Genomic DNA, 16,968 nt, shown 5'->3' with positions numbered 1-16,968 from the left:
CTGACTGAGGGTGGAGCTCCAGAGCTGGGGTCACCCCTTCTTTTGCTACCAAGGCTGGAAGGCACTCAGGTAACAAAGATGGGCTTCCACATACGACCTGTTCGGAAGCCCCAGAGGGCACCTGGGTGTGGGTAAAACCATTTCATGGCGTGCATGCCCGTCTGCCAGCATGCCACCGCCTCTCTGGGGCCAATCTGGGGCGGGGGACAGAGGCAGGGGGCTCATTCCCCCCATGCCAGGCAGGTGTCATCCTCTGTCTCCCTCAATGCCCGACTCCCTGCAGTTGTCTCTGGGGCTGACGCTCCTGTGGGTCTGTGGTCCTCCCTCCAGATCACAAAGAGCCCCTCCTCCCACTCGGGAGAGTGGAGATGAACAGACCTGCAGAGTCCAGCCTCCTCGTTGTCATGAATAAAGAGCCCAGCCCTCCTTGCTCACCCACATCGGTGTCAACCAGCAAGAGAAACGCCCAGGAGTCCACCCGGCGGGAGAGGGGGCAGAGCGGCCCTCGGTCCACAGCTAGGATCCCCGGGGCTGCTTCCCACCCTGTGGGCAGTAGGACCTGCACTACCCCACACCCCCTCCCCACTCTGAGCTGCACTAGGTTGGAAATGACAATGGTGAATAGGATAGAACAGGATACGACAGGATAGAATACATTAGAAAAGAAGAGGAGCTCCCTACGTATGAACCTTCAAGTTTCAAACTTTCAAAGATGCAAACGTGCAACTTGTGTTCTAGCAAGGAACCATCAACATCAGGCATGAGTGAACGGGCAGCTTGCCCTCCGTCTCCCACTGCTGATGGCCCTTCAGCTCCACCATCTCCCCCTCCTCTCCCAGCTCCAGGCCCAACTCTTCTTGCCTGGTCACTCGATGCCAGCCCCTGTGGGTCAGCTGTTGTGCTGGTCTACTTTAGTACTATTGTACTTTTCGAGGTACTGCAGTGTCAGATTTAAAATGTTTTCTTTTGTATTTGTTTTTTCACGTAGTATTTATATAAAAAGTATTATAAACCTATTACAGTACAGTACAAAATATAGACAACTGTGTTAACCTAGGCTAATGTAGGTGGATTTGTGAACAAACTGGACTTACAAACGTGCTCTCAGAATAGAACTCATTCGTATGTAGGAGACACGTTGTAGAAAAGAACAGAACAGAATAGATATGATGGAACAGAATCACAGGAAGCGAAGGAAACTCCAGGGGTCATTTCCACTATCCCCAGCGGGCTGTCCACCATACAAGGATGCTGGCAGAGAGGGTGCTGGGGCCAAAATCCAGGCCCGACTCCACTCGCCATAGTTGGTTCCCTGTCCAAGCTGTGTCTGCCAGGAGGAAAGAAGCCCTTCTCTCATTCCCTTGTGCTGGAATTGGGGTGATGGGAGCCTGCTCCACACCAAGGCCGGTTGACCAATGAGTTTCTGTCCATCCCTGGAGGCATCCAGGGAGTTGGGGCAAGTCAGCAGTCACCAGGGTCTCGAGGCCCCGCCTCTCCAGGGACTGGGAAATCACTCCCTTAGAAACCAGTCCCCAGAGCTGTTTCCACTAGCAGCTCTATCCTGGGGCCCCCCTCCCCACTCCCCGGCTCTCACCTGCACCAGGACGTACTGGCACTCCCCCGGGAACAGGTACTTGAGCCCATCAAAGGTAAAGTAGTGAGCCAGGCCCAGGGCGGAGCACCTAGCGTCACACACGTGGTCCGTACAGTTCCACTTCCGGTCTTGACAGACGCTGGGGACAGAAGACGGTGAGTGAGGGTGAGGCCCTTGGATATGGGGGCAGGTCCAGCATCAGGGCAGCCAGGACACCACCTACCCCCAGGAGGCCTCGGGAAGCGGTGGGGGGCTTTGTGGCTTGAAGCTCGGACCTCACAGGACTCTGCAGTCATGAACCCACATGTTTTTAGAGCACCAGGCCCAGGAGGACAGGGAAGCCACGCTACCCTCTCATCAAAGGGGGAAACAGGCAAAGAAGAGCCCCAGTTGTCCGAGGTGACCCAGGGACACTGTCACCACCTACTCCGAACATGCTGAAGCCCAGTGTCCCGGGACATTAGCTGGGAAGGGCCACTGGGTCTCTACAGAACAGACCCCGAGGCCAAAGCCCTTCTGATGCTAAGGGAACACACAGGACAGAAAAGCAGGCAAGTTCTGAGTCAGAGAAATGGTGACCAGCCGTGAACTTCTGGGTGTGACTCGCAGCAATGTATATAAACCCACAGGGACTTGCCCGCTGCCCACACCCCCAACTCCCCAGCTGGTACCAGAACCAACATCAGGAAGCCTGCTCTGGGGGTCGTGGTGGGGCGCTCAGACCTCCAGCCCCAGACAGTGAGCCCCTTCCTGCCTGGCCCCTTGGCCCGTCCCTAAAGCTCTGCACGGCCCCAAAGAAAGACGGGGTGATGAGCAGAGTCAGGGGCTGGGTGAAGGATGGTCCCTTTCCAGGCAGACACCCTTGAAATATGCCTGGGGGAGGGGGACCAGGATAAAGCCACAGAAGGACCCCAACCTGGTGCCCTGGGGCGGTTTGGTCGCACATGCAGTGATGAATACAGCCCTTATCTTTCCCAGGCCCCGCTCCCTGCAGGGAAACACTGCTTTCCAGAGAGCATCCATCCAGGGCGAGCCCAGGGGATGAAAAAGATTACAGAGGCAGAGGGAAAAGGAGAGGTGCAGTCACATTCCCACGGGTGGGGAGCAGGCTAGTGACCAAACCCCGCCCCCGCCTGCCCCCAGCGCCCCCGGAACCGCTCCCAGCCTCACCAGCTATTGCAGTCAACCTTCACTCTGTCTCCGGGGGCATACTCTCTGCCCTGGTGGAAGCAGGGGCACCTTTCCAGGGCCACACACCTGTTCTCATGCCGGACCTGAGGGAAAGCGAATGGAAAGTCTTGGGGCTGCAGTGAGTGAACAGCCTCGGCTAGAGGCAAGCCGGGGAGCCCAGGCCCGGACCGGGGCTGGAGCCCCAGCTCTCATCCACACTGGCCCTCCTGGATCAGCTGGAGACACTCCGACCCCCTCTGCGCTCACACACTGCTGCGGGCAGGAGCCCTGGGACCCAGGGGAGACTCCAGTAACACACGTCAAAAGCCCCTGACACATGCATCTCCTTAGACCCAGTAATTCTTCCAGGGGATTTCTCCAAAGGTAACAGAGTTATGGGCAAAGATTAATGTGCAATTATTTATCACTCCAAAAAAAGCGGGAGCAATTAAGTGTTCAACAATATGAAAATGATTAAGCCCACTGAGGAATCTCCAGGTGATGTTGTCCAATGAAAATATTAAAATCTTAAAAGTTTTGAGAACTACTTATTCTGTTAATTTTTAAAACAAGAGATAAAAAAACTATATACATATAGTCTCAATTATGAAAAAATATACATATACACTTCAAAAACTGTCTGGAAGGGAATTTAGAAGTTGCCTCTGAGGGGCTGGGATAAGGGAGTTTAATTCTCTTTTTGTGGTTTTAAAATTTTTTCTGATTGTCCTTCATTGAGCATTTATTATGTTCTATAACTGAAAAAACTGGACAAGCAATTTATTGAAATGAAGTAATTAGTTAACAATGTACATAATGTCCTGGAGGTGAGAGCGAAATACTGGTCACAGGCAGGGATGGACCAGAAGCAGAGGCTGGGGGTTTTCAAGTCCCACGAGCCCCCTCCTGAGGGTCTGACACGCCTGCCCTCCTCCCCCGCCCTCCACCAGCTGAGGAGTTACCACGTGACAAGTTAGACTCCTCAAGGATGCCGCCGAGGGGGGAGGGGAGAACTGAAAAGAGCCACTGGCCCCAGTGGGCTCAGGAAGAGCTGGCCGAGCCCCTCTGACCCCACACAGGGATCTGCTTCCATCCCGGCCCAGGAGGCAGCCCTGGACGCATGCTCTGCATGACCCTGGGAGAAGGACCCACAGCACTCTGGTTCCAAAGCCAACCAAGGGTGAGAAGCTTCTGGTCTGGGTGCCCCAGCATCCACATGACCCCACTGCTCCACAGACGAGCCTGGGACCCCTGGGCTTGGAGCCCTGGGACAGGGCGGTCTTAGGCTGAGCATAGGGCTTTCATGTCAGGGATCACAGACTGAAATCAGGTGTGTGAATATGTATATATGTGCATGCATGTATGTGTGTTTGTATGCACATGCTTGTGTATATGCATGCATTTGTGTGCATGTGTGTGTGTGCCTTGTGTATGCACGTGTGTATCTGTGTGTGTGAGTGCCTGTGTGTATGTGTGGGCACGTGTGTGTATGTGGGTGTGTGCCTGTGTGTATGTGGGTGTATGTGTGTGTTGATACGTGTGAGTGCCCATGTGTCTATATTTGTGTGTGCCTGTGTGTATATGTGTGTGCCTACGTGTTTGTGTGGGTAGGCACATGTGTGTGTGTATGGCTGTGTGCCTGTGTGTGCCTATATATATGCGTATGCCTGTGTGTCTCTGTGTGTGCATGCAAGTGTGTGGGGTGCATGTATGTATGTGTGTGTGCATGCATGTGTGTTAATATACATGAGTGTACATATGTGTCTATATGTGGTGTGCCCGTGTGTGTGTGTGTATATGTGTGTGCCATACCTATGTGCCTGTGTGGGTAGGTGCATGTGTGTGTATGAGTGTGTGCCTGTATATATGTGTGTGCCTGTGTGTATGTGTGCATATGTGTATATGTGTGTGTATATGTGTACTTGCCTCTGTGTGTGTATGTGTGGGTGCCTGTGTGTGTTTATACATGTAAGTGTGTCTATATGCATGTGTACTTCTGTGTGTATGTGTGTATGTGTGTATATATGTGTGTGTGCCTATGTATATGTGAGACAAGGTTTCCCATCAGGAGGCTCTCAACTTTAACGCCACCAGCCCCGCTAAATCACCCAGAGTCCTAAAGCATTTTAAAAAAATCCATAGAGATAGAAAGATAAAGACACAATGCAGGAGATGGGTGGGATGTAGACATGACGGGTGGGCCAGCACTGCAGCCCCCAAGTGAATTTTGTGTAAGTCAGTCTCTTGGACATGTTTAAAAAGAACCATCCCTGCCTAGCATCTGCCCTTTTGGGACACGAGAAGGATGATACAATAAAGGTGATGACTGTCCTTCAAGGACTTCAGAAGAGAACAGGCAGAAATAGTAGTCACATTTGTTCATCAACTCATGACATCTTGAGCAAGAAAGGTTTGTGCTGAGAACTTGGTCCTGGGTTTCAATCTGTCACAAGAAAAATGATGAGGTAGAAAAAAATTGGTTTTGTCACTTTTCTCTGAAAAAAACCCCATCTTCACCCCTCCACGCTGACCCATTCTCCAAAATCTTTTTTTTTTTTTTTTGCCTTCCAACTGTGCTATGTCCTCCATGCTAATATTTCCAGCTCAATGCATGTTTGCTACCAGGAAAGGATCTGATGAACTAACTCTCACTAAAGTGTGAATGACTTCCTATGAGGATTTATAAGAGAAGCTTTTTTAAAGTTCTTTTTTGTTAACCAAACTAACTTCATACCTATCATAATTTAGTAAATCTGATGAGGTGACAAACCATAGGAAGTATAGGAAATATATTTGAGACAGAAGGGCTTTCTGGAACATTTTAGGATTACATTTCATAGGATTTACAATGCCCTCCTATGAGGCTCTCTATGAATGGGCCCCTGAGCTCAAGCTCTAGTTTTCAAGAAGCAGCACCAACCAAGAGGGAAAGGGAGAGAAGAAATAAATCAGGAGATTGGGACTGACACATAAGCACAACTAAACATAAAATTGATAACTAATAAGAACCTACTATACAGCACAGGGAACTCTACTCAATACTCTGTAATGAGCTATATGGGAAAAGAATCTAAAAAAGAGTGCAAAAAAAAATAAAGATAAAAAAGAGTGCACACATGTATAACTGATTAACACCAGATTGTAAGTTCAAACACACCAATACAAATTAATTTAAAACAAAACCAAATAAAAACTGCACCAAAGTCTCTTCAGGCTTCCCAGTGGGCCAGCGAGAAAACTGGGCCTCAAAGCACCAGAGAGGTGAACACACTTCTCCTCTGCCAAGAGGTTCCCTGATGCCCGCAGAGCTGGGTACCAGTTTGGAAGATGTGACCACAAGACTGAGAGGTAAGTGAGCATCTCACAGACAGTGGTACAACACCTGGGGCTGGGAGTCAGGAGACCAGGATTTCCACTACACAGTTGTGTATCTTGAATGGATCTGTGTCTTTTCTCTCCTTGGTCTCCTCCAGAGTGGGAGGAGGTGTTGAAAGCTTGTGTCTAGGCTCTGCCTGGAGACTGTGTCCAGCCCTGGCTGGAGGGCGAGAGACGGGCGCTGGACTGTGCTTTGCTGCCACCTCGTGGTGGAAGCAGGTAAATAGTCTAATTTAAACACCGGTGGTCCATTCAAGAATTTTTGAACAAAAAGGCTTGGGAACTTTTCTAGAGCAATCCCCTCATTTTTGTTGATCCTTCACCGGAAAGAAAAAAAAAATAAAATCTGGGCTCTCACCATGCCCGGGGGGCAGAGGCAGCCGGACACGCAGCCCGTGCTCACACATTCCAGGTCATAGTTCTGGCAGGTCTTGGTGCATTCGAGCCCTTCGGCCCTCGGGTTGTCAGCAGGGCACACCAGCTTGACCATGGGGGGTCGGCAGGACAGGCTCCTTTTGCCTTGGAGTCAGGAAAACCACAGATCAGTGGAGGGGAGAATGGGTCAGCCATCTACCCTGCCCTTCATCCCCTGCGTGCACTCACGCCACCCCAGAGGCTCAGGCTGTCCGCACCCTGGGACACAGTCCTGCCTGACCTCCAGCCGGGCCCTGGGCAGCAGCCTTATCTATGCATCTGACCTCTGACCTTTGCCCACACTGAGGGCACGTCTGTTGAGCTCAGCAACCCCTCCGATGGCCCGTGGTCCTCATCCCCCGACACTGAATCAGGACACACCGCAAAAAACGTCCAGAGCCAGGATTTAGTCAGGTGCTAAAAAGGAACCTTTGCCCCAAAACAATCATTCCTAAAATTAGCTTAATCACAAGAACTTTAAAGGGGGCTTTGCTCACATGTCCTCCTCTGCCCGGCCCCCAACCATCCCATCCCCTCCATTTAAAGCTGGAACACTCCATCCCTGGAACTTCATACCTGTCCCCAACTCCGGCTTTGTCATTCTCCACCTGATCGCCGCCTGACATCACCATCTGATGCACCAGATGGGGGTGGGGCGCAATATCTGCCTTGTTCACTGATACATTTCCTGACAATTAGTATCACTGCATGATTGAATAAATGATGGCAGCAGATGACTGATACAGCACCTGTCTTTCAAAAACCCTGACGCACTGAATTGCATTTGTATCTTACATATACAGTATTTACTACCTCATATGGGTAAGAAAGTCAGAATTTCCAGCCTCATTTTTATATGGAAACGTATGTAGGAAACTAAAACCCTAAGAGGTTAAATGATTTTTCCAAAGCACATGAAATTCTAGGAGTTCCCTGACTTTGAAAAAAGATACCCTCCATTGACTAGACAAGAAGACTCTGGGCAAGAGAGATATGAAAGACCTAAGAGGCAGGATGTAGCCCAGAGGGGTGAAGTAGTGGGGGAAATGCTTCAATGAGAGAGAGCAGGAGGAAGAAAGAGGCAGAGGGATGCAGTGACCTTGGGGTCCGCTATGGACTGAATGGTTGTGTCCCCCAAAATTCACATGCTGAAATCCTAACCCCCAAAGGTTAGGAGGTTAGAAGGCAAGAGTTGGGGGAGGAGATTGGTTATGAGGGTGGGTGACCAATCATCCCTCATGAAAGGGGTTAGCATCCTAAGGAAACACACCATGGGGCTCCCTTGCCCTTTCCACCATGCAAGGACACAGTGAGGACCCAGAAGCGGGTTCTCACCTGACCACATGGGCACCCTGCTCTCGAATCTCCACCCTCCAGGACTGTGAGAAGTAAATGTCTGCTGTTTATAAGCCTCCAGTCTGCAGTATTTTGTTACGCAGCCCAAACAAACTAAGACAAGGTCCTAAGTTCTGATAGCTGGTGAGCCGCCCGCGTGTTTCGAATCCAGGCCGAGATGCTCCACAACCAGCCAGCCATGCAGAGGGAGGGGGCAGGCTCCCCACCAGGGCCCTCGGAAAACAAACGCGGTCACAGAGCTGGGTCAGAGGGAGGGTCTCAGGTAAAGTGAGATGCAGGAAGAAGAGGTTGTAAATAGCCCATATAAGACAGCGTATTAAAAAGCAGAAACATCACTTCACCAACAAAGGTCCTTCTAGTCAAAGCTATGGTTTTTCCAGTAGTCATGTATGGATGTGAGAGTCAGACCATAAAGAAGACTGAGCACTGAAGAATTGATGCTTTTGAACTATGGTGCTGCAGAAGACTCTTGAGAGTCCCTTGGACAGCAAGGAGATCGAACTAGTCAATCCTAAAGGAGATCAGTCCTGAATATTCATTGGAGGGACTGATGCTGAAGCTGAAGCTCCAATACTTTTGGCCACATGATGCAAAGAGCAGACTCAATGGAAAATAACCCTGATGCTGGGAAAAATTGAGGGCAGGAAGAGAAGGGGGTGACAGAGGAGGAGATGGGTGGATGGCATGACTGACTCAATGGACAAGAATTGGAGCAAACTCCGGGAGATGGTGGAGGACAGAGGAACCTGGTGTGCTGCAGTCCATAGGGTAGCCAAGCACCGAAACGACTTAGCAACCAAAGAACAATTTGCCTAAGGACATCCCACCTCCTCTTCCTAGGGGGTCCTTTCTACACAAGAATGACAATCTGCCTGAAATCCCACGAGGACCCTGCTCCATAAATGTGAACATGGTCCCACCAGCCCCAGGTCAGGCTCTTCTCTCTCCTGGGTCTCAACCTTAAACAGCACAGCATCAGTTACGACCTTCACACCAAAGCACCAGGTTCAAACTCCTCTCTCAAATCCCTCTGAGAAGCTTTCTAAAGAGGTGTCCTGGTCAGCATGTCCCTTGATAGAGAGGCCATCGGAGGAGGGCGGTGTTGACCACAATCAAAGTGGCCAGCACACCCACAGCTGCTCCCTGGGTTAAGGTTCCCGTGGGCAGAAGCAAGATCTCGCTGGTCCATCCTACAGGCAATTCAGTCTTCCCTCATCACAAAATTAAACTCCTCCTGCCTCGATACTTGGGATGTCCACATGCAAAGGCCTGGAGGTCACGCACCCAAACACATGCCTGAATGCAGCCAGCCCCGTCGCCCACCCCGTCCGGGCAGAGGGAGCGGGGGGCTCGTGGTGAGCCGTACTCACTGCGGTGGGACAGGGGGCTGCTAAGGACTGCTTCAGGCAGCAGGCTCCCCGGGGCTCCACTCGTGGAGCAGTGCATGAAGCCGTCTTCGCAGTAGCTGCAGAAACAAAGATCACAGCCTCACTTAGAAGGACTCCCGGCCTCCCACAAGGTGCTCTGTCCCCTCCAGCCCGGCCTCCATCCCGTCATTCATCTGAAACGCAGCTGCTCACCCTACTATAGAACAGGAGGGCCGCCAGGACCTTCTGATCACCAAACTCAGTGGCCCCTTCTCCACCTACCACGGAGAGTTCAGGAGTCCCTGGGTTCCAGCCAGTAGCTGGGTGGCTTGGGAAAGCGATCATATCTCTAAGCCTCAAATTCCTACTGAAAAAGCCAGGCCTGCCTGCCTAACAGTGTTGTTGCAAGGTCCCAGAGAGAAACGCCTTGAATATTACAGCCCAGTCATTCAGTCGTGTCTGACCCTTTGTGACCGCATAGACTGTAGCCCGCCAGGCTCCTCTGTCCATGGAATTCTCCAGGCAAGAATACTGGAGTGGGTTGCCATTTCCTCCTCCAGGGGATCTTCCCAACCCAGGGATCGAACCCTGGTCTCCTACACTGCAGGCAGATTCTTTACCATCTGAGCCACCAGGGAAGCCCAGAGAGTGAGTAAAGGATTGACTAAAAAAGGGCAGGGAAGAATCTTGCAGAGTGATGAAAACATTGTTTCTCGAGTGTGACAGTAGTTACATGATGTACACATTTGTAAAAATCTATAGCTCTGTATACCAAAAAGGAGAAATTTTATTGTGTGTGAATTATATCTCAATAAACAAAACTTCTTTAACAATTTTTTAAAAATCAGAACAGCAAAGAGGTCATAATCAGGGAAGCCGAGACTAGATGCATTAGGGCTCCTGATATTATTCTCCCCACTCCAGTGTCCGAAATTTTCCATCACCAGGACATTTCATCTGGTCTCCCTTGTAGATGGTCAGCTTCTTTGAGGCCCACTCTGTGTCCGGTTCATCTTTAGGTCACCATCTCTAGCCTAGGACCCAGGACAGAACCAGTGCCAAGGAGGTATTTTTAAGTATTCTGTTACAAATTTCTTCTCTGACTGTGACTGCCCTGCTGACACTGACCATGCCCAAGGGCCTGGGTGAAGAACAGCAGGAAGTAGGTGTGATCTGAAGGGTTTTTTTGGTTTTTTTGTTTTTTTCAAGAAAAGCATGAAGCAAGTGGAGACACTGATGTGCTCTGGAGGCGATGCTACTACGGTCTATGTTCTTCTGTCTCAGATGCTGTGGCCTGAAAACACTGACGGGAGGCTGGCAGGGAGCACTCTCATCTCACATTCTAGAAAAGGGAAACTGACTAACGCGGGGAGTGGGGCTCCACGAATGACAGCTGGCTTACTGCTCACGACTGACTCCCACCGCCAGCCTGAAGCTCACGTGCCGGGCACAGGAAGGCAGACAGAAGGCCTGGGTGATATCCCAGCTTAACTCCCGACTCGCTGTGCAACACTGGGTCTCAGTGTACCCATCCATGAAATGGAGGACTCGGAGGACCATTTCCCAGCCCTGCCATTCCCATAGTCCCCGGTCCCGCTGCTCGACTCACCACATGGTGTGATGGTCCGAGAAGATGTCTTCGGGTTGGAAGATCTCACCGTCGTAGTAACAGGGGCACTGGGCCCTGGGCACGCAGGACCCTGTCTCATCCAGGAAGAGCCCTGGTGGGCAGAAGCAGCCCTCCAGACAGACCTCGGTGCACTCCTCGTCCGGGTGGGAGAGTGAGCGGCAGGTGAGGTTGCAGGGGGTCCCACACTGCTGGTACACCTGGCCGTGTGGGCAGCTCAGTGCTGGGGGAGAGGGTGGGGCAAGGACAGACTCAGTGGAAACATTAAGATGAGCAGGACTGTGGTTCTAGACCAGCAGTCCCACCCGCTGCCTCTAAGACCCCCAATTATATCTGTATGGCCACCGCCTTCTCTTCTCACCAGGAGCAAAAGTGTGTTTTTATGCTCACAATTGTCTGTTTCTTTTTTTCTCTTTTTTAGCTGCATACAGGATCTTAGTTCCCTGATCAGAGATGGAACGCTCTTCAGTGGAAGTGCACAGTCTTAACTACTGGACCACCAGGAACCCCACGAATGACTGCGGGGAAGTACGTGTACGGAAGTACATGCTTTCGCCTCTGCCTAACTAGGGGGACCCTGCTTTGGTCATCTTTGAATTCTCAGAGCCTGGGACAGAGTAGAAATCCCAGTAGATTTTAGGGCCGTAAATATCAACCCTGAATACTCATTGGAAGGACTGATGCTGAAGCTCCAATACTTTGGTCACCTTATGTGAAGAGCTGGCTCATTAGAATAGACCCTGATGATGGGAAAGATTGAGGGCAGGAGGAGAAGGAGATGACAGAGGATGAGATGGTTGGATGGCATCACTGACTTGATGGACATGAGTTTGAGCAAACTCCAGGAGATGGTGAAGGACAGGGAAGACTGGAGTGCTGCAATCCATGGGGTTGCAAAGAGTCAGACATGGCTGAGCAACTGAACAACAAATAATAAAAAAAGATCTGACAGAAAAATAAATAAATTAATTAATTAAAAAAAATTTTTTTAAAGACCTGGCAGGGATGGGCGAGGGCATTTCTCCCTTGATGATAAAAACAATGACAGCTCCCTTAACTGAGCACCTACTGGATACCCTGCTCTTCACGGAGATTTTATGCCTTTGGTGCCTCTCAATGAGTGAGACCTCACAATCCCATCACCAGAGGTAAGAAACCTGAAACCTAAGCTTAGTGACCCATCAGGGACCTGCCTTCCAGGAAGAGGCCGAGGCAGGATTTTTTTTTTTTTTTTAATTTATTTGGCTGCATTGGGTCTTAGTTATAGCATATGGGATCTAGTTCCCAGACCAGGGATCGAATCCAGGCCCCCTGCATTGGGAGCGCTGAGTCTTAGCCACTGGACCACCAGGGAAGTCCTTGAGGCAGGATTTGAACCCAGCTCTCTGTGACACCCCCAAAGCTCATGCTCTTAACCATTATGCTCTAAAAGAAAACAGTCCCCTAGGAGCCAGGCTTTGGGAACATGCCAGTCACAAACAACTGGGGTGCTCAAAGTGGGCAGTACCCACCTCCCCACAGCCGTTGCCCTTCCTGGCCTCTCCCACATAGAAACGTAAAACAGCTAAGAGAGTGGGCGCTGAATACCAAGTTCCCGGGTTCAAGTCCCAGCCCTGACTCTAGTCAGCAGTGTCCTCACTGGAATATAAAAACAACATCCATCCGGGTGGCTGTGACGGTTGAGGCAGTTTTGAGTCATGCCTGGCAGGTGGCGACGGTCTGCTGCTTTCCTGCCTTCCTGATAAAGGGGAAATGCAGCCCGGAAATGCAGGCTCCAGACCTAAGAGGACCCGGCACTCGAGGGTCCCAGCCAGGATTCAGCCCACTGTCAGCTCATGGTCCTCTCACAAGCTCCCCAATGATGGAATTCTTGACTGGTGGTGGGGGAGGGAGGTTGGTGTTGAGGGGCACTTGGCTCTTTCAAGATGCTTTCCCGCTGCTGATCAGCTATCATCCAAGAAATAAGAAGCTCACCCTGAGGACACCCCTCCCAGGATCATAGAACCCGTCGCTGCCTGCTAGAAGCCATTTCTCCAGCAGAAACCTGCTGGCTGTGTCCCAGGGAAGCTCCAAAGGGAAAGCCTGGTCGTGAACCTCAGAAATGCCTAAGCCAGGGTGCCCCCCCACCGACAACTGCCCCGGTGGGCCTGCTGTTTGAGGGAAGCTGGGAGGGGAGGAGCTTTAACCATGTGAGACACAGACCTTTTTCCAAACCAGCAGAGACATTGGGTCATCGGATGAATATTTAGAGCAAAAGTGGGTTAAGATGGGACCTGCATACGTGATTCGCTCAGTTCTGCCTGACTCTTTGCAACCCCATGAAATACAGTCCGCCAGGCTCCTCTGTCCATGGGATTTCCCAGTCAAGAATACTGGAGTGGGTTGCCATTTCCTTCTCCAAAGGGATCTTCCCAACCCAGGAATCGAACCTGCATCTCTTGTGTCTCCTGCATTGGCAAGTGGATTTTTTACCGCTGTACCACCTGGGAAGCCCTAAGATGGGACAGGTTGGGTTCTAAAGATGGGCGTCCCAATCCACTGAACCTATGACTATAAGGGCACATTTCACCCAATCAGAAGGAGTTAGGCTGAGAAGGTTTTTTCCTCTGAGAAGCTGGCTCAGCTGTATTAAATGTCTCCTTCTTCCCCAGAAGTAACATCATCTGTTTAACACGCATTGACCGTGTGTCCGCGGCAAGGGGCGTAGGAGGGGCTGTGCTAAGCTGGGGGATGCAGAGACGGTAAGACTTGGTCCCTGCCTGCCAGGAGCCTGGGGTCTTGTCTTTCCAAAGGAAACACAACCAATTTCCAAGGGGGGAAAAAATGGTTTTGCTTCTCAGGACTCTCCTGATATCACCTTGTGAAGTAGCTACACATTCGGGTCTTGCTGCAAGAGAGTCCCCAGTGGGTGTGGCCTCTTCTTGGGGACAGTTAGTGGTTTGAGATTCTGCTTATTTCTCAGGAAGGGAAAATGAGGTACAGGATGGAGGAGGAACCCAGGCATCCTGCTCCTCCTTCCTCGGGCCCTAGAGAGATAACCCAGGGCCACCTGGCTGGTTTTCTCTGGTTCAGCTCATAAAGACAGATCCCTCTTGTCCTTAAAAGTCTCCAGGGACAGGGTCTGCCGTGGTGGTCCAGTGGTTACAAATCTCAATGGTCCACTGAGCCCGTGTGCCCCAACTGGAAAATCCATGCACCATGCTGAAAGATCCTGCCTGAGACAAAGAAGATCCCAAAGCAACCAAATAAATATTTTTAAAAAGACTGACATAGCCTAAATAAATAAATTTTTCTTTTAAAGTCTCCAGGTATGGGGTCTTCCCACCACCTGCACTTCCTGCCATATCACGAAGCCTCAGGAGCCAGGAAACTCTAACCAAAGGTCAGCGTCTGCTGCTGTGGAGTCGTCCCATCCCCTTTTTGTTCTCTTCTGGGTGGGGGTTAAGAACAGCCGCTCCTAAGAGTTTAAAGACTATTTGGTTAAGCCCTTGGCATTCTGGGGGACTGTCCTAAAGGAGGAAATCCTTCTGGCGGTTCAGCACAGGGATAATGCGTAGTGTCTAACGTCGGTAGACGATCAAGGTGACAGGGACAGTGAAGGGACAGGGAGGTGATACACTACTTAATCCCACTAGGGGACTATAGGTAGAAAAAACATGGGAGACCCCTGTAAGTTAATGATGACTCAGAGGGCAGGTTTGCTTAACCACAGAACCAAGCAGGCTTGCTTAGCAACAAAACCATGAGACAGAAACAGGAGACGTTTCCAAACAATAAAACAATGCTGGCATGAAACCCACATCCTGCCCTGTGAGCTCAGTAAGTTAATGATCCCTAGGACATGCTATCAGCACCCACAACAATTTGTGGACCCAGCTTGACCATGTAGGGACAAGAAAACTCACCTGCTCAACCTGGAGGAGGAGCTGATGTTGGAAGCATGATGTCTACTCAAGAAAGACAGAGAAAGTCTTCTCCCCCTTCCCCACTTTTCCTTTGATTATACAACTGTAGCCCTATAAGTTCTCAGGACTTGGCATTTCTCACGCACCCTCTTGTACAACCTCACAAATGTCCTATTCGAATAAATCACTTCTTATCTACCACTTGGCCTCTCGCTGAATTCTTTTCTGCCCTGAGATATAAAGAACTGTGGTACTGGAGTTCTTTGGAGCCCATGAAAGAACACCAAACTGTTTTAAAAGCATGTTCACAATCAGACACCACTTACTCCAGATCATGTCTCCCACAATTTCTAAACAGCAGATGCTGATAAGGGTTTTGGAGGGTGAAGTGAAGGGCTCAAAGCAAGCTGCCAGTGAGGTCTCCGCCTCAGTTCTCCTGGCTGCTGGCCTGTGACACCCCAGGGATGGTGGGACGGGGGCACAACTGCACACATCTAAATACTTGTTCCTAAATACGTGTTCCTCATTTTGTCTGTTTCTCTCTTTCATAAGGTCTCTTAAAATCAAATCACACTTAAACTCATTTTTATAAGGTCGCTTAAACAATGATACTTCTAGAGCCCCTAAATCTAAACTTCTCTTCAAATATGTGTTATTAAGTCCTTTTACTGTGTTTGTAGTTCCTATTTTCCTGTTTCTGTCAGAACCACCAACATTTATGTCTCCAAATACATCTACTTCACCCTATAAATCAGTGTCCACTAGACTGTATCCTCCTTCAATGCCTTCACTTCTACATCACTACTATTATTCCACCATCAGAAACAACTTTTCTCCAAGAAAGTACCTTTTTTAAAGCCTGGTCAAGCGCATACGTGTGCATGCTAAGTCACCTCAGTCATGTCCGATTCTTTGTGACCCCATGGACTGTAGCCCAGCAGGCTCTTCTGCCCATGGGATTCTCCAGGCACGAATACTGGAGTGGGTTTCCATGCCCTCCTTCAGGGGATCCCCCCCACCCAGGGACTGCTGATCAAGTGCACCACCTCCAGAAAGCCTTCCTTGGTTGCCCCTGCCTTAATCTAACTATGCTCTTGCTCAGTGTGAGCTCATTGTGACACTTAGTAAGGGAGGCAGTTTCCACCTCAGCCTCAAACAAGAAGGTCCAGGCCCGACAGCACTGTGACTGCCTGCCCATGCAGGGCACTGGGCAAATGTTCCCAGAGTGACAGTAACAACCAACCAGGGACCAGAGTGCGGGGCACACACCAGCTCAGATGCCAGGCCTTTAACAGCACCAGTGAGGCTCTCAGGTCGTCTGGACCTTATTCTACTTTACACGACTTCACACAGTGCCGGAGCTGTGGGGAGGGACTGCTCCGAGGTTTACCTGGAGTTATAAGCAGAGGACGGGCTTCCTAGGTGGAGTTAGTGGTAGACTCCTCCCGCCAATGCAGGAGACATACGAGATGCAGGTTGGATCCCTGGGTCAAGATCCCCTGGAGGAGGAATTGGCAACCCACTCCAGCATCCTTGTCTGGAAAATTCCACGGACAGAGGAGCCTGGCAAGCTATACAGTCCATAGGATCGCAAAGAGTTGGACACGACTGAGCACACACAAGGAGGAAGATCAAACAAGAATATATCCACAGTTATCTCAGAAAGTTATTAAAATACTCCTTTTCCCAGTTACATATCTCTGAGGCCAGATATTCATGCAAAGGGCTGCAAAGAATCGGACACAACAGAAGCGACTTGAAGTGAAATGAAAGTTGCTCAGTTGTGTCTGACTCTTTGTGACCCCATGGACTATACAGTCCATGGAATTCTCCAGACCAGAATATTGGAGTGGGTAGCCTTTCCCTTCTCCAGGGGATCTTCCCAACCCAGCGATCGAACCCAGAAGCGACTTAGCATGCACACATACAAGCAGAGGGCTGGTACCTGCCTCTCCCATTGCTTCATCAGACCCTCTAGGTATGCAGGAACGCATGGGCATCTGGGACACACTCGCCTCACCCCCACCCTACGTGTATCCCACACTAGGTAGCAGCAGCCTCGGAAATCTCTGCAGGCAGGGACCCCAGTCCCCACCGCCCTGTGCTTCCTGGAAATAAGAAGGGTAAGGGATGCAAGATGCCCTGGGCTCCTTCCCCAGG

The 16,968-nt window shown here is 50.5% G+C and overlaps 1 protein-coding gene across 3 annotated transcripts in view; it reads right to left on the bottom strand.

The window, feature by feature from the left end:
- VWF (von Willebrand factor) overlaps positions 1-16,968 on the bottom strand; it is a 126,192-nt gene that overhangs the window by 58,905 nt on the left and 50,319 nt on the right. For all 3 annotated transcript variants that reach the window (XM_070453136.1, XM_070453135.1, XM_070453137.1), the window contains 5 exons: positions 10,886-11,126; positions 9,280-9,374; positions 6,498-6,658; positions 2,765-2,868; positions 1,595-1,733 (listed from right to left, as the gene is read on the bottom strand). In XM_070453136.1, coding sequence (XP_070309237.1) covers positions 1,595-1,733; positions 2,765-2,868; positions 6,498-6,658; positions 9,280-9,374; positions 10,886-11,126 — 740 coding nt within the window. The remainder of the gene's footprint in view (positions 1-1,594; positions 1,734-2,764; positions 2,869-6,497; positions 6,659-9,279; positions 9,375-10,885; positions 11,127-16,968) is intronic.

Source organism: Odocoileus virginianus, chromosome 23 (assembly GCF_023699985.2).
Source record: "Odocoileus virginianus isolate 20LAN1187 ecotype Illinois chromosome 23, Ovbor_1.2, whole genome shotgun sequence".
NCBI classification, from domain to species: domain Eukaryota; kingdom Metazoa; phylum Chordata; class Mammalia; order Artiodactyla; family Cervidae; genus Odocoileus; species Odocoileus virginianus.
The sequence above is the reverse complement of the archived record's forward strand: the minus strand, read 5'-3'. Positions and strand labels throughout refer to the sequence as shown.